This window comes from Polyodon spathula, chromosome 57 (genome assembly GCF_017654505.1).
Source record: "Polyodon spathula isolate WHYD16114869_AA chromosome 57, ASM1765450v1, whole genome shotgun sequence".
Classification (NCBI taxonomy): Eukaryota; Metazoa; Chordata; class Actinopteri; order Acipenseriformes; family Polyodontidae; genus Polyodon; species Polyodon spathula.
Genome location: NC_054590.1, coordinates 159,906 through 184,035, shown reverse-complemented (window position 1 = coordinate 184,035; position 24,130 = coordinate 159,906). Strand labels below are relative to the sequence as shown.

Here is a 24,130-nt window from a genome sequence, read left to right as displayed (position 1 = left end):
CCCAACTCTCCCTCAATCTGTACCCCTCTACACTGTAACACAGCCCCCAACTCTCCAGTACTGTACCCCTCTACACTGTAACACAGCCCCCAACTCTCCCTCAGTACTGTACCCCTCTGTACTGTACCTCTACACTGTAACACAGCCCCCAACTCTCCCTCTGTACCCCTCTACACTGTAACACAGCCCCCAACTCTCCAGTCTGTACCCCTCTACACTGTAACACAGCCCCCAACTCTCCAGTCTGTACCCCTCTATACTGTAACACAGCCCCCAACTCTCCAGTACTGTACCCCTCTATACTGTAACACAGCCCCCAACTCTCCAGTACTGTACCCCCCTACACTGTAACACAGCCCCCAACTCTCCAGTACTGTACCCCTCTACACTGTAACACAGCCCTCAACTCTCCAGCTCTGTACCCCTCTACACTGTAACACAGCCCCCAACTCTCCCTCTGTACCCCCTCTACACTGTAACACAGCCCTCAACTCTCCAGTACTGTACCCCTCTATACTGTAACACAGCCCTCAACTCTCCAGTAATCTGTACCCCTCTACACTGTAACACAGCCCCCAACTCTCCAGTCTGTACCCCTCTATACTGTAACACAGCCCTCAACTCTCCAGTCTGTACCCCTCTACACTGTAACACAGCCCTCAACTCTCCAGTACTGTACCCCTCTACACTGTAACACAGCCCTCAACTCTCCAGTACTGTACCCCCCTATACTGTAACACAGCCCTCAACTCTCCAGTACTGTACCCCTCTACACTGTAACACAGCCCTCAACTCTCCAGTACTGTACCCCTCTACACTGTAACACAGCCCTCAACTCTCCTTCTGTACCCCTCTACACTGTAACACAGCCCTCAACTCTCCTACTGTACCCCTCTACACTGTAACACAGCCCTCAACTCTCCTTCTGTACCCCTCTGCACTGTAACACAGCCCTCAACTCTCCTTCAATCTGTACCCCCCTACACTGTAACACAGCACCCAACTCTCCAGTACTGTACCCCTCTACACTGTAACACAGCCCTCAACTCTCCCTCAATCTATATCCCTCTATGCTGTAACAGAGTGTAGAGGTACAGTATGTATACCTGTATACCTCACTCTAAGGGACATGGAGTCAAGTAAAGAGTCAGGCAGGCAGACAGACAGGCTGTCAGCATGATAAAAGGATGGCTCACTGCACAGGTCAGACAGCTATAAAAAGGGATAGAAATAGATTTAAAGATTCAAATCAATGAAGGTTAGGGATTTGATTTTTATTCTGGACTCAGACAGAAGGAGGATGAGTGTGAGCATCAGATCTATTATTATTATTATTGTGACTATCATTATTATTATTGACAGTCTCTGCTCTAGTGCGACTTCACAAATTGCTCGTTTCCAGCCCCCTGCTTGCGCTGTCTGTTATTCAAAAAGGAGATGAAAGGGTCCCTGACATTACTGACTCTTTCAAGTGCAGTCAGGGGGCGGGATGAAAGAGCAAAGGAGGGGAGGGTGAGGTCTACACAGGGGGACAGGGACCAGACTGAGACCCACTCAGATAAAGAGGACAGGTGGAGAGAGACAGCTAAGGGACACACAAGTGCTTGTCGCTCCACTTGAGGATCAAGTTGTTGGGGGGACAATTTGTGGACAGTTTTGTTTCCGGGTGGACAGCAGAACGGTAAGACATGCAAACAGATCTGAGAGCCAACTGTAAAGCACTTTCACATTTCATGATTAGTTTTGTTTTTCCTTGTTTATTTGTTTATGTATGTGTTTTTAAAAGGTGTAGTCTCTTACTGTCAGTGTGCAAACTTTCTCCTGTCATAGGCTCAAATCAGTGAAGAGAGCTGTCTCTTACTGTCAGTGTGCAAACTCTCTCCTGTCACAGGCTCAAACCAGTGAAGAGAGCTGTCTCTTACTGTCAGTGTGCAAACTCTTTCCTGTCACAGGCTCCAACTAGCGAAGAGAGCTGTCTCTTACTGTCAGTGTGCAAACTCTCTCCTGTCACAGGCTCAAACCAGTGAAGAGAGCTGTCTCTTACTGTCAGTGTGCAAACTCTCTCCTGTCACAGGCTCAAACCAGCGAAGAGAGCTGTCTCTTACTGTTAGTGTGCTGATCAGGAGACAGCCAGGGGCTGAGTTTCTCTCTCTTTGCTTTTGCAGGATTTCAGGACCGCACTCCGAGGAGACTAGAGTTTGTGTGAGAGAAGCAGCAGATAGGCTGAATACATACAGTCGACATCACCCGAAGAGAGAGAGAAAGAGGGGAGAGGGAGAAAGGAAGAGAAGGAGGGGGAAAGAAAGAGGGAAGAGACAGAGAAAGGAAGAGAGAAGGAGAAAGGGAGATAGAGGGAGGGAATACAAGAAATGGGGGAGAGGCTGGTACAAAGATGCAGACATTGAAATTCAGTAACACGTTAAAAAAACAATTTTAAACAATACAAACAAAAAAAAAACATTGGATGCTGACAAGATCCAACCTGTAACAGAGTAGATAACAACTTGGAAATCTGTGAAGAGGAACCAGGATAAGACAAGGAAGAAGGAAATCCCAGATTGATACAGACACATACATACATAGATAGACAGAGATAGATGAAGTCACACACATCTTCTCCTCTCCTCTCTGGCATCGACAGGATGATGGGCTGCCGTCAGCAGAGAGTGGCAGCAGCAGATTTTGAGGGGACAGAGGAGAAAGGGGAGACACAGGGCAGACCAGAGAGAGGCGAGACAAAGGGCAGAGCAGAGAGAGGGGAGACACAGGGCAGAGCAGGGAGAGGGGAGACACAGGGCAGAGCAGAGAGAGGGGAGAGAGCTCACAGTCGTGGCCGAAGTTGCCTGCGCTCTCTCTTCAGGAGACCAGCGGCGGTGGAGCCCACTGGACTGGTGGACCTGGGTGGGATCTCAAGCACAGGGCACCGAGACAGCAACCCTCCACGCCAGACCTCGGCAATGGGCACAAAAAACTTCTCTCACAACGACGGGCCCCCTTCTGCTCAGGCTCCACTGGGGTCAGGGGCTGCGGGTCCCAGTGCCCCCCAGGAGAGGAGGGGGAAGGGGTGCTGCCCTGCGGCTCCCCAGAGGAAGCCCCTGGCCAGCCTCCGAAGGGGTGCCCTGAGGTTGAGAGCGTGGGGTGTCGTCTCACCCCTGGTCACCCGGCCGGGACAGGACTGCAGCCAGCTGGAGACAGGAGGAGGGGGAAATGATGGAGGTTGTTTTGGGACTCCTGACCAAGCCAGGGCTGATCTGGAATTTCCCTCCAACCGCTCCGGATATTCGCTGGTTCCCTGCACTACCTCCAGCCCTGCATGGCAACTGCAGCTGCACAGGCCGGAGCTGGAGCCTGGAAAGGGAGCTGCCTGGAGCAAAGCTACAGGAAAGCTTTCACTCAGGAGGGGCACCCTCACCCCCTCCAACCTGGCGCCTAGTGAGGCCAGGGGAGCAGACAGCCTCTCCTGCAGAATCAAGGGGCTCTCCCTCAACAAAGGACAGTGGGGGGACCCCAGGAACACGCACGAAGAGTCTAGGGGCCCCCTACAGGGTCAGGGTCAAAGAAAGAGGCCAGATGAAAACCATGGCTTTGGAAAGACTCTGATCTACCACCAGAACCACAACCCTTATGTAGGTGCCTTGTGGCCCCATGGCGAGAGGGCAGAGAGCCAGGGTAACCCTCAGGGGCAGGGCTGGGATGCCAGGGGCGATGGTTTGGGGGAGCTGTTTGGGAAGCGCTGTGCCCAGGATGGATTCAGCAGGCAGGGGGCCAGGATCACACGAACCCGCTTCCTCCCAGCCATCTCACAGTCGGGATCCCTTCTCAGTGTCCCGGTGGTGCTCCCCGAAAACTCCCCCCCTCCCTCCCCCCAGAGGGACGCCTCCTCAGACCTCTGGCACTTGATTCTGCCTGTCCCGTACCCCAAATCCCCCACGAAGAAAAGGGGCAGCCCTCCCTAAAGGAACTATGAAACGAAATACAAACTTGCTCTGAAAGATGCTGTGGAGTCCATCGGTGTACATGAGAGTGACTTACAGAAGCACTGTACCGCAGTGTGTGCTGATCAGGAGAAAGGCAGAGGTTGAGTTTCTCTCTGTGCTTTTGCAGGATTTCAGGACTCTATCCCTTTAATAAGATACTGTCACATATTTTTTTGATAGGTTGATATGCGTGTTCATTCTGGGTCGTAAACAAACACTTTTCAAATGCTGCCAGCTGCTGTTTTATCGTTTGTGTAGTTTCTACTGATGCACTAAATGTATTTTTGATAAAATGTCTGTGTGTGTGTGTGTCTCTGTGTGCGTGTGGCTGTTGGTTTTCTCATCGTTGGTCGTTCAGACACTGCAAGACTTCCTCTAGAGCGTAGTGTAGCCACTGCTGCTAATAGCAGCCAATGGGGAGGGGTCTTGCCATTAGGCATCCATCACTCCCGTCAAACTATTATTAAAGAAATTCAAGACTGCATTACAACATTACATAAACCTCTCCCCATCCAGTGCAGCATCATTGACCCCAGCTGAATCTCTACCCAGTGCAGCATCATTGACCCCAGCTGAATCTCTACCCAGTGCAGCATCATTGACCCCAGCTGAATCTCTACCCAGTGCAGCATCATTGACCCCAGCTGAATCTCTACCCAGTGCAGCCTCATCAACCCCAGCTGAATCTCTATCCAGTGCAGCATCATTGACCCCAGCTGAATCTCTACCCAGTGCAGCATCATTAACCCCAGCTGAATCTCTACCCAGTGCAGCATCATTGACCCCAGCTGAATCTCTACCCAGTGCAGCATCATCAACCCCAGCTGAATCTCTACCCAGTGCAGCATCATCAACCCCAGCTGAATCTCTACCCAGTGCAGCATCATTGACCCCAGCTGAATCTCTACCCAGTGCAGCATCATTGACCCCAGCTGAATCTCTACCCAGTGCAGCATCATTGACCCCAGCTGAATCTCTACCCAGTGCTGCATCATTGACCCCAGCTGAATCTCTACCCAGTGCATTGACCCCAGCTGAATCTCTACCCAGTGCTGCATCATTGACCCCAGCTGAATCTCTACCCAGTGCAGCATCATTGACCCCAGCTGAATCTCTACCCAGTGCAGCATCATTGACCCCAGCTGAATCTCTACCCAGTGCTGCATCATTGACCCCAGCTGAATCTCTACCCAGTGCAGCATCATTGACCCCAGCTGAATCTCTACCCAGTGCAGCATCATTGACCCCAGCTGAATCTCTACCCAGTGCAGCATCATTGACCCCAGCTGAATCTCTACCCAGTGCAGCATCATTGACCCCAGCTGAATCTCTACCCAGTGCAGCATCATTGACCCCAGCTGAATCTCTACCCAGTGCAGCATCATTGACCCCAGCTGAATCTCTACCCAGTGCAGCATCATTGACCCCAGCTGAATCTCTACCCAGTGCAGCATCATTGACCCCAGCTGAATCTCTACCCAGTGTAGCATCATTGACCCCAGCTGAATCTCTACCCAGTGCAGCATCATTGACCCCAGCTGAATCTCTACCCAGTGCTGCATCATTGACCCCAGCTGAATCTCTACCCAGTGCAGCATCATTGACCCCAGCTGAATCTCTACCCAGTGTAGCATCATTGACCCCAGCTGAATCTCTACCCAGTGCAGCATCATTGACCCCAGCTGAATCTCTACCCAGTGCAGCATCATTGACCCCAGCTGAATCTCTACCCAGTGCTGCATCATTGACCCCAGCTGAATCTCTACCCAGTGCTGCATCATTGACCCCAGCTGAATCTCTACCCAGTGCTGCATCATTGACCCCAGCTGAATCTCTACCCAGTGCTGCATCATTGACCCCAGCTGAATCTCTACCCAGTGTAGCATCACTGACCCCAGCTAAATCTCTACCCAGTCTAGCATCATTAACCTCAGCTGAATCTCTACCCAGTGCAGCATCATTGACCAACCTCAGAGGCGCTGTAGTTATAAATGTGACTCTCTCTCCCCAGTATAGACCCTGCTGCAGCTGCACATCTTGACTTCACTGGCTGCCCAGCTCCTTAAAATCAAATCAAAACGTTCCACTACGCACAGGTTTCAGTTCCTACCTGACAAATACTTTTTTAAAACTTGTTTTATGATTTTATTTAGTGAACACTGAAGGGTCTAGGGCACTGACAATTGTCTGGCTGTCTACTAGAGCATTTCTTTTTTTCTGCACATGGTAAAGCAACGTAGACGGGGAAACTATGATCCCCCCCCCCCCCAAAAAAAAAAAAAAAAAACCTGGACTGGATGTTCTTTGTATGCAAGGACAGCCTATTTTCTTGTTTCCAACTGATGAAAACAATAATATTCCAATTTTATCTAAATTAAATTTGACTCTTATTAAAAGATTTCATGTAGGTATTATTATTAATCATGTTTAATATCTTAAACTGTGAAGAATGGCTGCTCTAGTAGCTCTGTAGCGGAGACTGGAGCAGCCACACGGGCGTGCATCGAGGGAATGGGGAAAAACATGAAAAAGTTAATCTGGAGTTCGAAGGCGGCAAACAAATAGTAATTTTTTTTTTTCTTTGTTGGAATACAACAAGAATGTAATAGGAGGCGTTGTCTTCAATGAGATTATAGAACAAAAAAAATATGACACTAGCCATTTGGGCTTTCAATCTTTAGGAAAATAGCAATAATAATAATAATAATAATAACTACAACAACAACAACAACAACATAAGACAGTGGACAGGTAACTCAAACAAGTTTAGTTTTTATCAATCACAGCTTAAGCAGCAGTCAGCAGTTCCCCTTTATTACAAATAACCCGTCTGGTTTCTCCCTATCTCTGTCATAAACAGTACTGTCTGAAACACAAAGCAATCTGTCTACACTTATAACCACTGTGTGAGAGCACTGCCTTCTCCCCATCGCAGCTGCTGAGCTGCACACTCAGCAGGTTTCCTCCTCCCCCCTCATAAAATTGGCAGGGTTGGTACGCTCCTCAATTGGCGAGATGGGTCCCTCGAGATGCACCACCCAGGGAGCTCCACCCCCCAAACTACAACCATCTCGGTGGGGGAGACAGTCTGTAAGACATTTAGCTAGCAAAGCAAGGCCCCTGGATCGTGCTGACTGATATATTTATATATTTACAATGCACAGCACCCCCCTCTCTCCCTCAAACCCGCATCCCTGGCTAGTGGATTCTGGTCAGCTCCTCCACGATTTTAATAAGCTCGTCCACAGTCGCCTCTCTCTTCATCCCGCTCCCGTCATCGATCTGCAGTGAGACAGACCGGCGTGATTAGACACAAATAGATCCACAATAAACCCATCACACCCCCTACTGGAGAAGGGAGAGTTCAGCACTAACACAGACCTCAGTCACGCGCTGGGTTCTGTTGCCGTGCATCCTTGCAGAGTCGCTGGTAAATTCTTACGAGATCTGTGCCATGAACACATTTCAAGCAGAGTCCGTTCCCATTATATATATATTTTGAAACATGTGCCCCAGTCCTACTTCTTATTAAGCTCACAGCAGGGGTGGAAATGAGACTCCCGCTGCTCAGCAGTCTGATCCACTGCTGGCGTCACTATGACTTTAATAAGACACAGCTGAGCTTGTTACCTATGCACACTGGTAGTAAAACCTGGAACAGAGGACACTGCTACGCAACAGCAGTCCTATTTCCATCCCCGTCAGAGAATGAACGTGAAACCTAGACTGCTCTGGAATGGGAACGCAGTGAAGGTGTCTCCTAGTCAGTCAGTCACACTTCACACGTTTCTCCACATATCAGCAGAACCAGCTGTCATGAAAAAGTTAATAAGCTCAAGCCACAGAATATCAGATTCTGGTGATATACGTGTGTGTGTGTCTGTACATCTGGTTGTCTGCATGTCCCAGTTCCACTGTGTTACTGGGAGTCCTGCTCCCCTGCATGTCCCAGTTGCACTGTGTTACTCTGAGTTTTGCTCCCCTACCTGCAAACCGCTGACCACCTCCTGCATCTTGGGCCGGCTGAGATCCAAGAAGCTCTCGATCAGATCCCCGTCGATGAAGCCTGTCGCCTGCTCCGTCTTCCTCTCCGTGTGGAACGACCTCCAGGTGGGAAGAGTCAAGGAAAAAACACTTGGAAAAACTAAAAGGTTTGGGAAAACATTTGTAATAGGAAAATATACCACAGGTCAGATAGAATCAGAGATAAGGAGAACGACGAGGTCGTTCAGCCCACCCACGCTCGTCCAGTCCCGAGCAACTGATTGATCTCGAAACTTAAAAGGATCCCAGCAATTCATCATCAACATGACTAGGTCTGTTTTTAATAAGTCTACGGGAAAACTGAGAACTGCTTCTCTGAGAGAGGAGAAAGGCAGGGAGACAGAACCACAGACAGGGCTCTGCTGCCACCTAGTGGAAGACTGGGGTATACCACAGGCTGCTACCAGCTGAACGGTACTGCTGGAAACATTTTATTACTGGTCTAAAACGGCTCTTAGCAGGACAAAGTGGATTCAGTTGCAGATAAACGCAGACGTCACTGCCATTATTTAAATTACTGGCGTTATTGTTTGTGTTACAGGCGTTATTGTTTGTGTTACAGGCGTTATTGTTTGTGTTACTGGCGTTATTGTTTGTGTTACAGGCGTTATTGTTTGTGTTACAGGCGTTATTGTTTGTGTTACTGGCGTTATTGTTTGTGTTACAGGCGTTATTGTTTGTGTTACTTATTGCGTTATTGTTTGTGTTACTGGCGTTATTGTTTGTGTTACAGGCGTTATTGTTTGTGTTACAGGCGTTATTGTTTGTGTTACAGGCGTTATTGTTTGTGTTACAGGCGTTATTGTTTGTGTTACAGGCGTTATTGTTTGTGTTACTGGCGTTATTGTTTGTGTTACTGGCGTTATTGTTTGTGTTACAGGCGTTATTGTTTGTGTTACAGGCGTTATTGTTTGTGTTACAGGCGTTATTGTTTGTGTTACAGGCGTTATTGTTTGTGTTACTGGCGTTATTGTTTGTGTTACTGGCGTTATTGTGTGACGACGGCTAGAACGGGTGCCGCAGCGAGAACTACTGGAACAACCTCAAGAACCCTCCTCTCAGGATATAAGGAGTGCTCGATCTTGCCCACGCTCTTGATGACCTTGTTGAGTCGGTTCTGCAGGTCCAGGAGGAGGCTGTACCAGCTCTCAGACAGAGAGGTCACCAGACCTGGGGAGAGAGAAGGGGTGGGAGATACATTTTAAATAATTTTTCAAAATGTCCCAGAAATATTCCCGCTGTACCCAGTACATTCCCAGTGTACCCCAGTATATTTCCAGTGTACTCACCGATCATGCCGTTGACGGTGCCGAGCAGCACGGAGCCCTGCGTGGGGGTGGAGCTCTCGCCCAGGTTCTGCATCACCAGAGAGCCGTGGCAGAACACGTTCACAAACTCACCCAGGTGAAACAGACCCACCTCCTGCAGGTGCTGCCGCTCCTCGTCCGTGGTGGCAGCGCTGGAAGAGGGGAGAGATTGGGGGGGAGTGCGAGGGGAGCAACAAGGGAAATGAGGATAGGGAGAACATTTATTAGAATGACTGGGAAATTTCTTGTGCTGTGTGAAGTAAGAGTGTGTACGGCAGTGTAGTGTGGTGTGTTGCTGATACAGGGGAGCCCCTCCGAGCAGTGCACCCCCCCCCCCCTTTCCCTGCCCTGTCAGTCCCAGTGCTGGAGTGTGCAGTGTGGGGGAGTGGAGATACTGACACAGCACCCCCCCTCCCCCCTCTCTCTCAGGCTGGGGGTCCTTTACCTGTCTTTCTGACACACAAACAGGTTGAAGGCGTTCTCCGCCCCCAGGAAGTTGTCATCGTCAAGAATCTCGACAGCGCTCATCCAGTTGGGGTTGAAATCTCGAGCGATCTGCAGCACAGAGAGAGAGAGAGAGAGAGAGAATATAGATTATACTGAAATAATCAGGGGGGGTGCTGGTTTGCGGAGCTGCACAAACCAATTTGGATTCAGACCTCAGAAACAAAGTGCTGACAATCGGGCAAGGCTCATTTCTGTTCATTTAAAAGCGAAACAAGTGAAGAAACAGCCGCTTGGCTTTGAGGGGATCTTTGTTCTCTGCAATCTTAAGAAAAACAGCAATCATCTCAAACCCAAGCAGCTGCTGCTTCACTCGCTTCACTCAAGTGGTAGATCAGCCCGATCGACACCAGCGACCCTCTCCTGTGGAGAGCGTGCTCAGACTAATCGAAGAGGGTGCGTGCAGCTCTACCCTCACTATACTACTAACTCTTGCCCCATCTCCCTCCATCTCCCGCTTCTAGCTCTCCTCGCTGCTTCTCTCCCGCTCACCTCCTCGAAGTTCCCCTCCATGGGTTTGTATGCCAGCAGCAGCACCGATCTCATCAGGTCCCCCACCAGTATGAAGTCTCCCTTGGTCTTCAGGTAGAGAGCCATGATGTTGTTGTAGTGGTTGCACTCTGTGCGAAGCTCCTTCTCCGCAGTCCACTCGTACAGACGCACCTGCAACACAGAGCCAGCCTCAGCACTCTACAGGCGCACCTGCAACACAGAGCCAGCCTCAGCACTCTACAGGCGCACCTGCAACACAGGGCCAGCCACAGCACTCTACAGGCGCACCTGCAACACAGAGCCAGCCTCAGCACTCTACAGGCGCACCTGCAACACAGAGCCAGCCTCAGCACTCTACAGGCGCACCTGCAACAAGGGGCCAGCCACAGCACTCTACAGGCGCACCTGCAACACAGAGCCAGCCTCAGCACTCTACAGGCGCACCTGCAACACAGAGCCAGCCTCAGCACTCTACAGACGCACCTGCAACAAGGGGCCAGCCACAGCACTCTACAGGCACACCTGCAACACAGAGCCAGCCTCAGCACTCGGTTAATAAGACACTTCAGAGGTCGTTACCTGCACACTGGGGCCAGTCAAGCTCATAGTAAAACCAGTGAGGATTATTAATGATGATACTCACTGTGCTGTTGATGCTGGCCAGCAGCTTCCCATTGAACTCCACCATGGAGTACACGGCCCCCTTCACCTCCTTCTCAGCCACAGTCTGCAGTTTACCTGGGGGGGGGGTACCACATCACTCAGGTTTACACATCTGAGAAGGTTTCCTATACACTGGGTATCAGCAAGCTCCAAATAAAAACTGGAATGGTTGAAACTGCTATGCAATAGGAGTCTCATTTCCATCCCCACTTTCCTCCCAGCTGAGTTCCTCCTCTTCCACCTCAGCTATAACCTTTACTCTCTACAGAGGGAGTAGTTAAAGACTACCAGGTGCCCCTGCTATTAAGTCCGTCCCCCCCACCTCACCGTCGCAGTACTGGAAGACGACGATGCGCCCCTGCTTGGGCTCAGCCTCCTCGGGGTGCACCATGGCGGTCCCCACGATGAAGTAGATGTTGGGGTCCTTCCCCAGCTTGCAGGAGACGAGGCTCAGGGCAAACTCATTCTGCAGGAACTGGTGAGCGTGGAGCACTGCAGCCAGGAACACGAGGGGTTAATCACAGAGCCCGGGGAGGGGAAGGGGAGAGCCAGCCACGTTGAGTTTCCTGTCTATGTATCCATCTTAAAATGCATTCACCCCCCTCCCCCCCCCCAAAAAAAAGTTTTGGCAGGGAACTTCTTGAACTCCATAGAGTTCACAGAAAGTTTACAAATTTCCAAAAAAAACTTGAGCGTAGTGACTGACCCTCGAAGGTGTGCTGGTCCACTATGAGCAGGCTGTGCACCTCGATCTCCTCTCCAAATGAAGTCTCGTGGGGGGAGGTGCTGCTTGGGAACAGCTTACTGGAGCTCACACTGCTGGACAGGGCCTGGGGGAAGAGAGAGAGGAGGGGGTTACACATCGAGGGAGCAGCAGGACGCTATCAGTGTATAGAGGAGGGGGTTACACACCGAGGGAACAGCAGGACGCTGTCACAGTGTAGAGAGGAGGCGTTACACAGCGAGGGAACAGCCAGGACACTGTCACAATGCAGAGAGGAAGGGGTTACTCACTGAGAGAACAGCAATGTCCGTACCTGTGTGCTGGCGCTGGGTCGCACTGCTGTTGTCGCCCCGCTGGCATCCTGCACCTCCACTCTGCTGGACAGCACCCCAAAACACTGGGACCCCTCCTGGTAGCAGATACGCCTGCAAGGAAAAGGGGGGGGAGGGGGGGGGTCAGCAAGTTTATTGAGGGGCCGGATAGGCTAGACACACGCATCACGTGGAGACTCATGTGAAAGTTTTGGTAGCAAAGGTGAAACTAACCAAGAGGACTACCTCTGTGTTGAGGAATGCCTGTGCCCAGTGTTATTTGTAATTGTATAAAACAGGCACCAAACGAGGCACTTATGAAATGGTTTAAACACATTAAGCACGTGCTTTCTTGAGCTCTAAGTCTTACTAATATATAACAAAACTCACCGGGGAGACTCGTTGAGGGGCACGGTGCGAATGTGCAGCTTCTGAATCTCATCGATGGTGCCGATCGTTAGGGTGCTGTTATTGGCAAGTGCCAGACTGGAGGGGGCAGAGAGAGAGAAGGAGGGATGTTAAATATTTCTGTTCGTTTGCTGTATTGAGAGAGGAACCCCTCCACCCCAAGCAATAGCGCACCTGTCGGGGTACCCCTCGGAGTTCAGGGGGCACATGTAGTTGACTTCCTTGAGGTTCACATTGGAGAAGACCAGCTTGTGGTTGCTGCTGTAGATGACGGTGGGCCGGTCAGAGCAGGCGAAGACGTTGGTGGTGGAGAGCGAGCGGAACGTGCGCAGGACTGTGGGCTGAGTGCCCAGGGTCACCTTCTTACGATCACTCAGCACACCTGGGAGAGGGAGGGGGGAGAGAGGGAGAAAGCGAGAGGGGGAGGAGGGAGAAAGGGGAGAGATAAAGGAGGGTTCAGGGAGAAAGCAAGAGGGGGAGGAGAGGGAGAAAGAGAGAGGAGACTGAATAATTAAAAACTCAATTATAATGTAACCAAATCACGCCCATGATAAATGTGTTCTGAAGGAAGGAATCACAGCAGCAGTAAGTCTCATCTGCAGGGTTATTGTTAGGAGGAGACGTTCATGCAGCTGCCAGGGCATGCAGAAATTATTTGTCAAACTCCCAACTCCTGGCTCATTTCAATAAACTTAGGGCAGTTCTGAGACTGTGCAGGGCTAGTGTGGGCCTCTAACCCTGCTATTGCCCAGGGACCTAGATCTGAGTAAAATCATTTCTGGTTCACTGTCTGAATCGATGCACTGCAAATCAATCAATCAATGGATCAAAGAGGTACCAGTGTGGATGTCGAGTCCAAAGTAGAAGAGCGCCCCATCTCCGAGCGCACAGAGCAGGTAGTGACTCCCCTCGAATGTGGTCATGAGGATCGAACGTGGGATGATTTCTGAAGAGGAGACACAGACAGGTCGTTATTAACACTCCCTCCTCCTCCTCCTCCTCCTCCTCACACACACACACACACACGAGCGCAGGATGATTTCTGAAGGGACGCAGACAGGTCGTTATTAACCCTCTTTTTTTGCTAGTTCCTGACTGATGCTTTGCAGCACTTCACAAAAGATAAACTATTTAAAGTCAGCATTTAAAAATATATACAACAAATTAAAAAAAAAAATAAATAAATAAATAAATGAAATTGTGCTAAAACAAATTTGGTTCCTTCAGTCTGCCTCACCTCCCCCCAGCATCTCCTTGTGCAGTATGTCGAAGGAGGGCAGGCTGAGGATCCGTGCGGAGATGTCCGTCCACAGTCCCACTGCGCACAGAGGGGACACCCCGTTACTGTCCCCCAGAGGGGTGATGTCCAGGCAGGCCACTTCGTGCTCCATCTCTGTGGAGCTGCAACAGGGGAGCAGAGATGAGGGAGGTAAAAAAATAAACAAAATCAAACCGTTTCAGTCTCCGCACTGGATCTCCAGGTAGCACAGTACCTGTAGCGTGTCTCTGTGCAGTGTCTTTGTGCAGTGCAGTGCATTGTACAGTGTATCTGTGCAGCATAGTCATTTTATTGTAGTGTATAGTGTTACCTGATCTGTTTGAGCTCTCCGCATTGGATCTCCAGGTAGCACAGCACCCTCCCCACAGCCACCACCACCTGGCTGCTGTTGCAGGACGCCACACTGATGTTCTTGCCGTTGGGCTCCTTCCACTCGCTCACCAGGGCCTTGCTCTCCTGGGTGACCAGGCGCACTGAGCCAGACGTGATCTGAGAGGAGAGACGAGCAGCGTGAACTTACACTGGCACACATGCTTCGTTTCCACTGCGGGCCAGATGTGCGTTTCTGTGGGGCTTTTTTCTTTCCAAAATTCGCAAGTTGTTGTCCTGTATCATTAGGTCACTGGGGGACTGTGGGAATGCATTATGCTGCGTTTAAAGAAACTCAGTAGTACAAGTTCAAAAGAAAAAAAAAGCCCAGTGTTGTTATTTCCATACTATACATCATTCTCAACAGCCAGTTTTCCAAATTAAACAGAAGACGGATTGAAAGTGAATCTGACAGCTCCCATGTTAAAAAACAATACATAAATCCAGCACCACTAGCAGTCTGACCACAGCAGGTACGATAAGCAAAGCAGGCTACAAACCCGGCCGTGGCAGCCAGCAGTGGAAACACTGAAGTTCACGCCTGCTCACAATCTCACTCACTGACACGCTCGCTCACACACAACTAAGACACAGCCACCAGAGGGCACCCAGCAGATACAGGATTTCTTACCTGTATGAGCTGCTTGTGCGCCACGTTCCCACAGAAGAAGGTCTGCAGGTTATCAACAAAGCCAGGCAGCTCTGTCTCCTCCACCTCCTCTCCATTCAGCATCAGCACCCTGCAGACAATACCAGAATAAGGAACCTCTGTGTGCGTGTACTTAGTCAATAGACACATTTTAGTAAAAGACGACGCGATTGTCCAGCATGGACTGCATGTCCACTCACCGAGTCTGCCCCACGAAGGACAGCACCAGCATGTCATCAGTGTCCCGGCTCGCATCAGACCTGAGGGGCCACAGCCCTGGGAAGAGGAGGAGGAGAGGAGGGGGTCACGCAGACACCCACACCCAGAGCACAGTTTGAGTTTCTAACCCTGTTCAAACTCCTGGCTCCAGATCATTTCAATATTAATAATACAGGTGTGTTTTTGCTCCCCACCTTTGATCCCGGGCAGGTCTATGCTGGCGTGCTCATGAATCCCAATCCCATTCCGGATGATCCGCAGGGATCCTTCCTTGAACGCTCCGGAGCAGGTCACCAGCTGGGAAAGCAAGAGGACAGGAGATCAAAAACAAAAACACCAGAAAAAAGAAATATAGGATTTGTACAGTATTTACTGTGTGATGCACGAGTGCCCCTGCTCACCTGCCCCTGCCCCTGCCTCTCCAGGTCCACCACACACATGTCCACGATGGGGCCCAGGTTAGTGAAGGTCTCCATCACTGCCACGTACGAGCCCTGCTCATTGCTATCCACGTTCAGCTGCAAAAGAGGCGCTACTCAGTGACACAGCCACCCAGCTGAAACGAGCGTGGTCAATAACAGAGAGAGAGACTCACAGGCAAACACAGAGAGAGAGAGAGAGAGAGAGAGAGAGAGAGAGAGAGAGAGAGAGAGAGACACACTCACACACACACACACACTCGCGTATGCAGGTAAATCAGAAGACAGCCACCCCGCTCCGTACCTTCACCAGCTGAGAGTCTCCAAGCCGGGACCCCACGAACACCACGCCGTTATCCAGGTAGGTCAGGCAGTCTGCGATCGACGTCTGGGGAACACAAACCAGAAAGACAAACAGTTTCAACAGCACTACACTTCACCCCAGTACCCCACCCTGCAGCCTCACCTCTCCCAGCTCTAACCTGCCCCCTCACCTCTCCCAGCTCTAACCTGCCCCCTCACCTCCCCCAGCAGCTCCACGCGCAGATCCTTCAGGGTCACCGACCCGTCCATCTGCTCCTCCTTCTCCAGCAGCAGCATGAACAGCCTGCCCTCCATGTCCCCCAGCAGGTAGCGTGAGCCGCTTGGGTCCACGCGGTGGTGACACACAACTGAGCTTTGCTGTGAGAGACAGAGAGAGAGAAAACCTTTCAACAAACACGTACACACACAGACTGCGTGACTGGAGTGAAAATGCTTGTTAATTTAAATTAAAATGGGATTAGTAAACACAGGACAGAGCGCAGTACACTACTGGCAAACTGGTATTGAAAATGGACAGGACTCCATTAACTTTATCATAATAAAAAATGCAGCGATAAACGTATGTAATTCCCCAGGGCTATGACTACATCACAACTATTGTAAATGTGGGCAGGGCCACGCTCACGTACCTTGATGATGGGCGGGGCGACGGCCAGGTACTTGTCTCCGTTGTGGTAGGTGATCGATTCCTGTCCAATGATGATGGCTCCTCCGAAGGGCTCTGGGACTTGGAAATAAACAAACTACTTTTAAAAAACAACGCACAGAGCCAGGACCCATGCCCAGCGAAGGGTTAACAACGACTCTGCCGTGCCTCACAGCACACCATAGTTAGCGCTTATGGGCTGCGCTGCCCTCCCTCCTGCCTCTCCCCTTCCCTGCTTACCTGCGATGACCATGGATGCCTCCGCCTCCACGTTCTCTTGCTTCCAGGGGCCCTTGTTGAACTCCTTCTCTCGCAAGGAGACCTCGTAGGTCTTCACGTGACGCCCCTGGGGGTCCTGCACAGAACAGCAGCACAGCCAGTGGGTCAGATCTCACTTCATTGCAAGCAGACACACACACTGTTTCTCTGTGCTCAGAGGACTGTCTGTCTGGGTGAGTGTGTATTTCTCTCTGTGCCAGTGTTTCTCTCTCAAGACAACAAATGAGCTTCATCAGCAGGACGCTGTGGTGTTGTCAAATCTTTTAAAATATTACAAACCAAAATGATAAAACAAGTAAGAACTAATACTAAAACAGGACAGTCCCCTTCCCTATGAACAGAACTACCCTCCCTCCCTCCTTCCCTCCCTACCTGCTGTCCCTTCAGGCTGTGGCACTCTGACACTTACCGAGCTGCCAGTTCAGCGCTCTGCGCCGACTCTCCTAGCAGGATCCCTATTTTATCAGTGTCAGTAAGGGCTATGAAATTTGGCATGAGACCCGTGAATTTTGGGATATATTTCTCCCTTATTTGTGTGTATTTGGAGCAGAACAGCAGGAAGTGCATCTCTATTTCTACCTCGCCTGATTCACAGTGGAGGCACAGCCTGTGTTTCTCTGTCCATGTGCCAGTGTTTCTCTCTCTCTCTCTCTCTGTGTGCCAGTGTTTCTCTGTTTCTTTCCGTACCTGGTAGACGAAGCAGATGGTGGGCACCTGGCAGCCGAACAGGAACTTGACGTCAATGACCTGCAGCTCCTCCAGACGAATGTTGAAGGCTTTCAGCTCCTTGTTGTCCCGGTCCAGCGGGATCACCTTGAACAGGCCGTCGTACAGCCGCAGCCCGATCATCCGGCACTCCGGGTCAATGATCCCGATGATTCCCGTCTCCGAGGGCCGGCCGATGCGATCCTGAGAGAGCGAATTGGAATCACAGCTGACTGTTTGACTTCCCTGCCCTGCCATGACAGGTCACGCTTTAGCCTAGCTGTTTCTATTAACTTTTACAATAACAACACTAATAACAACAATGACTTTCCACATCATAAACAGATGCAGGTTTAACACCAGCACGGTCCACCTCTCGACAAAGTGACAATGCCAGCACTGCCAGCCGGACGTTTCCCGTGAAGTCATGTGTCCTGGATTCAGAGCTCAGGATCAGTACTGAAGCGTACCTGTAATCATGTGTCCTGGATTCAGAGCTCAGGATCAGTAATGAAGCGTACCTGCAGTCATGTGTCCTGGATTCAGAGCTCAGGATCAGTACTGAAGCGTACCTGTAATCATGTGTCCTGGATTCAGAGCTCAGGATCAGTAATGAAGCGTACCTGCAGTCATGTGTCCTGGATTCAGAGCTCAGGATCAGTAATGAAGCGTACCTGCAGTCATGTGTCCTGGATTCAGAGCTCAGGATCAGTAATGAAGCGTACCTGTAATCATGTGTCCTGGATTCAGAGCTCAGGATCAGTAATGAAGCGTACCTGCAGTCATGTGTCCTGGATTCAGAGCTCAGGATCAGTACTGAAGCGTACCTGTAGTCATGTGTCCTGGATTCAGAGCTCAGGATCAGTACTGAAGCGTACCTGTAATCATGTGTCCTGGATTCAGAGCTCAGGATCAGTAATGAAGCGTACCTGCAGTCATGTGTCCTGGATTCAGAGCTCAGGATCAGTAATGAAGCGTACCTGCAGTCATGTGTCCTGGATTCAGAGCTCAGGATCAGTAATGAAGCGTACCTGCAGTCATGTGTCCTGGACTCAGAGCTCAGGATCAGTGATGAAGCGTACCTGCAGTCATGTGTCCTGGACTCAGAGCTCAGGATCAGTGATGAAGCGTACCTGCAGTCATGTGTCCTGGACTCTGAGCTCAGGATCAGTGATGAAGCGTACCTGCACGTTGCCGTGTGCGCGGGTCAGGATATCGATACTGTCTCCACACTGCTTGTACTCTAGGATGCAGGCGTTGTACTTGGTCGTCAGGATGAAGAGAAGGTCTTTGCTCTCCCCCTGGAGACAGTGGAACAAAACCAACAACCACGGAATCAGACCTCCCCCCTCACTCCACACACGGAATCAGACCCCCCCCACCACCCCCTCACTCCACACATGGAATCAGATCCAATCCCCACCCCCTCACTCGTTTATTAAACTAACAGTAAAACCAGAAATTGATCAAACCACTACGCAATGGGAGTCTTCCATTTGTGTTACAGGCAGGTCTTTTCTCAGCAGTATTTTAAAGAGGACACGCAGAGACACACACACACAGAGACAGAGACACACGCAACAGATGCACCCCCCCCCCCCGCGCTGGGAAGCTTCCTCCGCACTCACCTTGGGCCTGAACAGCTCCATGACGGCGATCTTGCCGTACATGCCCACCTCCTTGACCGGCCGAAGCCCCTCCGGAGTCACCACGTAGATCTCCAGCCGCGTGTTCTTCGCAATGAGCAGATTCAGATCCTCCGAGGAGGTGAAGTGACCTGGGGAGAGAGAGAAAGAGAGAGAGACCAGGTTTACATTCACACGCTCAGTTTATTAATAATAATAAATAATAATAATAATAATAATAATAATAATAAACAATAAAAGACTCATCACAGAGCAGTAACAGAACAAAATGCAGTAACAAGAAAAAAATCCATAATTTAAACACAGTGAAATGCATAATACATGAAATAGTAACATAATACATGAAACATTAGCAGCAACACAGCGACCAAAAAAACAGATCTCAGGATTAAAGAGCACGCAGCGCAAGAGAGAACAGGCGGGTCTTGAGAACTGAAATATATATTCTTATTTTACAATGTAGTCAGCCAGTCAATACGAGCATAGCACTGTTATTAATGCAATATACCGAGGGAGGGAGAGAGCACATTCATTGGTTTTTATTTGAATTATAGTTTTGTCAGCACCGATTTTGCCTGGTTTATTGAGAAGCTGCGCCGGTTCTTGCAGTCGGGAGATGGGGTTACTGACGCTGCAGAACCGCATGGGCAAGGCAATCGCGCAGGGTCTCTCTCTCCTTGTGTGTTTTGAATATAACAGATATACACAATGTAACAGATTTCGCTGCCCTCGTTTTCTTTTTTAACTCTCCTGTTGTCGCCACGCACCCGCATTATTTCAAAGCAATTTTACTGCTTGTTCCTTAAATTGTCTGCATGATACCACTACAAAACAAGCAGAAACGGGTTGATTTACAGATCTGAAACCCCCGGTCTCCTTGCCCCCCATTTGTCGCATCTGCATCTAACTCGCGTTTCGGGTTTAATTTCTTAGGCTCTTCGCAGGCCCCGCCTCTCCGGCGGCTCGATTAAGGACCTCATGCCGGGCATGGAGGCTCGGAGGCGGCGGTGCAGGGGTAAACAAGGGCCGATCATTATACAGGACATCCAATTAAAAAAAAAAAAAGAATCCTTACCCGTAATGCAAGCATTGACCGCGGTGGGCTTCTGGGCCGTCACCACGTAGTTATAAGACATGGTGATAGGAGAAAATTAATAATAACTATTATTATAATTAAAATAAAACGGTGTTATCAGCGCGCTTTCCACTCAACCCTCAAGGAAAAGCAGATTGCGTTACAACTCGATATCGCCCCCCAGCGCCCGGCCGCCGCACTGCACAGCCCTTTAAACAGCCTGCTTGCGCGCCCTCTAGCGACCAGAAACAATGCAATACCTCTGCATGCGGTACACGCATTGTATATTAGCACAGTAGTTATTCTATATATCGTATTTATTTTACCACTCTGCATATCTAAGTTATGCAAAGTTTCTACTTCTTTTTAGAAAAAAACTCGCTGTTGGACTTTTTTTTATCAACAGCGCCGCGGTGAGAACAACAGTCTATGCTTCGAGTTTTTAATGAATGAAACAGTGGCGCATTTCTTAAAATATTGAACACATGTGCAAAATGAAAGGACGATTCTAGAGAAAGGGTTATAGAATAAGTATATTTTTTTTTTTTTTTTTTTTTTTTTTGTTTTGTTTTTTGTTTTTTTTTTTTTTTTTTTTTTTTTTTTTTTTTTTTTTTTTTTTTTTTTTTTTTTTTTTTGTTTTATTTTTTGTTTTTTTTTTTTTTTTTTGTTTTTTTTTTTTTTTTTTTTTTTTTTTTTTTTTGTTTTTTTTTTGTTTTTTTTTTTTTTTTTTTTTTTTTTTTTTTTTTTTTTTTTTTTTTTTTTTTTTTTTAGCCGCAGTTCCACCGGGACAGAAAGCGGCGCGCAAAGCCGCGAATCTAGCACATTACGTAGCTCTTATTTTAAAATCATATCAAAAAATAAAGGTTCATTGATACCCTCGTCCTGCAGGGAGCGATATATAAAGTACACTAAATAGCATCAACCAGGCTCGATCAGTCGATCACACAAGATTGGGTTTGATGTGCAGTCCTTAGGAACAGGATGTTAAAAAAAATGCAAACGACACAAAAACAAGAGACTGCTTTCTGTCGAGATATTGAAATAGCAGCGCAGCCCGACGCTGTTTGCAGAAGCAATCGCTTGGAGAAAAGCGCTCCTTCTAGACTCGAAGTGCTAATATAAATATATTTATATGTTTTTGGAAAAGGCTCGATTCGGAAAGACAAAGAAATCGAGAGCGTGTTGCGCAGGAAGGTGATATTACCAATAGATACACAGACAGCCGTGCATTGCAGAGAGGATAGGGTGGGGAAGAGAAAGGAAGGCTTCTGACCCATTTGTTTGTTGCCCGCTGCAGGCGACCCTGACAAGATTCGGGTCGGTGTGGGAGGGGGAGTTTGAGTGTGGTTTCGCTATCTCGTTGCTTGATAAGAATATATATCGTGTTTTAAATAAAAACTAATAATAGCAATATCTCGATTTTCGCTTCGATTAGTGTATGTTCAGATAATAATCTCAGATACATCGGAGCAGTACAGCACTGCTCCCAAATCCTCAAAATCTCCTCGCTAGCGCCCCCGTCCTGCCCCGTCAGTGATCGATAATAAGACTCCCGTGGCAGTGCAGCTTGAGAGCCCGTCCAGGTGTTGCATTCGCTGGCTCTCTAGCGCCCTCCTCCTGGCCTCTCTGCGATGGCGGATCTGGAGCTGGCGATGGCGCTGGTGGACGAGGAGGATCAGAAGCGACACCGGCGCACGAAGAGGCGCCGCCCGCAGCCCTACACCTTCCGCCGGCACCACGATTACTCGGACCTGCCGGACCGGCTCTTGATCCAGAGGTTCCGCTTCGACCGGCCCAGCCTCAACTTCCTGTGCGAGCTGCTGAGGGACGACCTGATGTCGCCGCTGGCACGGAACCACCCTCTCCCCGTGGAGACCAAGCTGTGCGCCGCGCTGGCCTTCTACGCCACGGGCTCCTTCCAGAACGCGTTGGGCGACTCGGTGGCGGGCGCCTGCCAGGCCACCATGAGCCGCGCCATCACGCAGGTGTGCGACGCGCTGGTGGGCAAGGCTCACCTCTTCATCCGCTTCCCCCTCCGGGAGGGCGAGGCCGAGCCGGTCAAGCAGCAGCTCCGGGGCCTCTGCGGGGGCCTCCCCGACGCGCTGGGGGCCCTCGGCTGCACCCACGTGGCGATCAAGGCCCCCAAGGACAGCGAGCGCGCCTACTTGAACCAGCGCGGGTTCCACTCCATCAACGTGCAGCTCACCTGCACTCGCACGCACAAGATCACCAGCGTGGCTGCCAACTTCCCCGGCGCCTGCCGTGATGCCGACATCCTGCAGAGGAGCGCCGTGGGGCGGCACGGGGCGCTGGGCAAGATCGGGGCGGGGTACCTCATCGGTGAGTCCGGGGAGGGATAATACCATGTAGTGTGGATGTGTGTCTTTATTATACCAGGGATGGAGATAAGTTTCACCCCTTCCAGGTTTTACCAGCTTGTGACAGTGTGTCTAGGTAACAAACTCGGGTGTTTCTTGTTATTAAATCTCCCCCCCCCTCTCTCTCCCCCCAGGTCACAGTGAGTACCCCCTGCGGTCCTGGCTGCTCACGCCGGTGTCCGGCCCGCGCTCAGAGGCGCAGTGCCGCTATAATGAGGCTCTGGGGCGCGTGCGGAGGGGGGTGAGCGAACACACCTTCCAGCTGCTGAAGCGCCGGTTCCGCTGCCTGGACCGAGGGGACGGGGGCCCCCTGCAGTACTCCCCCGAGCGCTGCGCCCGCATCATCATCGCCTGCTGCGTGCTGCACAACATTGCGCTGGGCTGGGCCGTGCCGCTCGATCACCCCCAGGAGGAAGGGGAGCCGGGGGGGGCGCAGCAGCAGGGGGAGGAGGAGAATGGAGAGGAGGAAGAATCAACCGAGGAAGAAGAGGAGGAAGAGGAGGAGGAGGAAGAGGAGACCGTGCCAGGAGGAGGGCTGAAGGAGGGGAGAGCCAGGAGGCAGGAGCTGATAGATCTGTATTTCAGCTGAGGTGAGGAGAGAAGAGGGATTGGGGATGATATTATTAATAATAATAATAATAATAATAATAATAATTATCCTGATTTCTCTGTGTGTTTCCAGGACGCTGGTCTGGGCTGCAGCTGAACACCACGGGGGGGGGGGGCTCGGCGTTCTCCTATTCTGGTCTCTTCACTGGAGGTGTCGATGTGCCACACCTCTCCCACCCTCCCAGAGGCTGTTCCGTATTGAGACTGGAATAATCCGTGTGTACTGTACCACATTGGGACTTCACCGCATAAAGACTGTAGCGCATTGGGACTATCGCAGGGATGCAAATAAGACTTCCGTTGCACAGCAGTCTGATCCATTCCTGGTTTTACTACCTGTCTAATGACACACCTGAGAGAGACGCCGTTACTGGCAGAGAAAACGAGTCTCTCTAACCTCTGCCTTGTAGAGATTTGTATTGACCTTGTTTATAAACATCTTTCCAGACAGGCGCAGCCATAACCAGACATCGTCATCATCATAATAATAATGCAAATATAATACAAGACTGAGTGAAAGCATTGTATTGTCCTCATGCATACAAAGCTACACAGATGAATACCTTGTGTCATATTGACCCGAGTCGTTCTGTTTGTAGACGAGATCAGCTCGAAAAATAATAAACGTCTCAAAGCTCTTCTTTTCTGCTGATGAGTTCGTGACCCCAGCCTAGGAGAAGGCATTAAATATTATTGGGGGGGGGGGGGTACATTTAAGATCCATGGAAACATAATAGGAGGGTAAGACTCAGCTGGGCTTGTTACCTGCACACTGGGGTTAATTCAGCTCATAGTAAAACCTGGAGTGGGTGAAACGGCTGTGCACTGGGAGTTCCTGCAGCGTCTTTCCTGTCAGCTCAAGTTCTGACTTTTCTAGTAAGTGTTTAGCCCCTGATTGTAGGAGAACGTCTTTTTGTTGTTTGAATGGTATTTTTAGTAGAATGTTGCTGGCTTGTTTCTGTACCTGTGTTGCTTCTGTGTATATTAAATACGATCCTGAGACCAAACGCTGAGTAGCTATGAATAAACTGAACCAGCATTAACACTGCCATGTAATAAACTGAACACAACATTCACACTGCCATGTAATAAACTGAACACAA

The 24,130-nt window shown here is 50.0% G+C and overlaps 3 protein-coding genes across 5 annotated transcripts in view; 2 read left to right on the top strand and 1 right to left on the bottom strand.

The window, feature by feature from the left end:
• Positions 1 to 7,092: 7,092 nt before the first annotated feature.
• ddb1 (damage-specific DNA binding protein 1) lies at positions 7,093 to 20,215 on the bottom strand. Of its 3 annotated transcripts, none has more exons than XM_041239830.1 (27): positions 20,041 to 20,215; positions 18,948 to 19,096; positions 18,504 to 18,620; positions 17,302 to 17,523; positions 16,576 to 16,690; positions 16,319 to 16,416; positions 15,888 to 16,046; positions 15,670 to 15,753; positions 15,348 to 15,464; positions 15,141 to 15,243; positions 14,928 to 15,003; positions 14,710 to 14,818; positions 14,020 to 14,198; positions 13,668 to 13,831; positions 13,269 to 13,376; positions 12,605 to 12,812; positions 12,413 to 12,508; positions 12,025 to 12,136; positions 11,694 to 11,817; positions 11,315 to 11,479; positions 10,968 to 11,062; positions 10,325 to 10,495; positions 9,774 to 9,883; positions 9,311 to 9,480; positions 9,089 to 9,191; positions 7,964 to 8,087; positions 7,093 to 7,259 (listed from the first exon to the last, which is right to left on the bottom strand). In XM_041239830.1, exons 1-27 carry the CDS (start codon positions 20,099 to 20,101, stop codon positions 7,176 to 7,178), a joined length of 3,423 nt encoding a protein of 1,140 aa, XP_041095764.1. In that variant the 5' UTR covers positions 20,102 to 20,215; the 3' UTR covers positions 7,093 to 7,175. The 3 variants fall into 3 exon arrangements, with proteins under 3 accessions (XP_041095764.1, XP_041095765.1, XP_041095766.1); XM_041239831.1 differs by having other exon boundaries at positions 16,319 to 16,410; XM_041239832.1 differs by lacking the exons at positions 7,093 to 7,259; positions 7,964 to 8,087; positions 9,089 to 9,191; ... (1 more) ...; positions 9,774 to 9,883; positions 10,325 to 10,495 and adding an exon at positions 10,781 to 10,807.
• Positions 20,216 to 20,982: 767 nt separating this feature from the next.
• LOC121307655 (putative nuclease HARBI1) lies at positions 20,983 to 24,034 on the top strand. Its single transcript, XM_041239885.1, has 3 exons — positions 20,983 to 22,380; positions 22,553 to 23,008; positions 23,101 to 24,034. Exons 1-2 carry the CDS (start codon positions 21,672 to 21,674, stop codon positions 23,005 to 23,007), a joined length of 1,164 nt encoding a protein of 387 aa, XP_041095819.1. The 5' UTR covers positions 20,983 to 21,671; the 3' UTR covers position 23,008; positions 23,101 to 24,034.
• The window catches only part of hps5 (HPS5 biogenesis of lysosomal organelles complex 2 subunit 2), an 11,736-nt gene continuing 10,790 nt past the window's right edge, over positions 23,185 to 24,130 (top strand). Inside the window, exon 1 of the mRNA XM_041239763.1 lies at positions 23,185 to 23,217. Within this exon, the coding sequence (XP_041095697.1) occupies positions 23,185 to 23,217 (33 nt within the window). The remainder of the gene's footprint in view (positions 23,218 to 24,130) is intronic.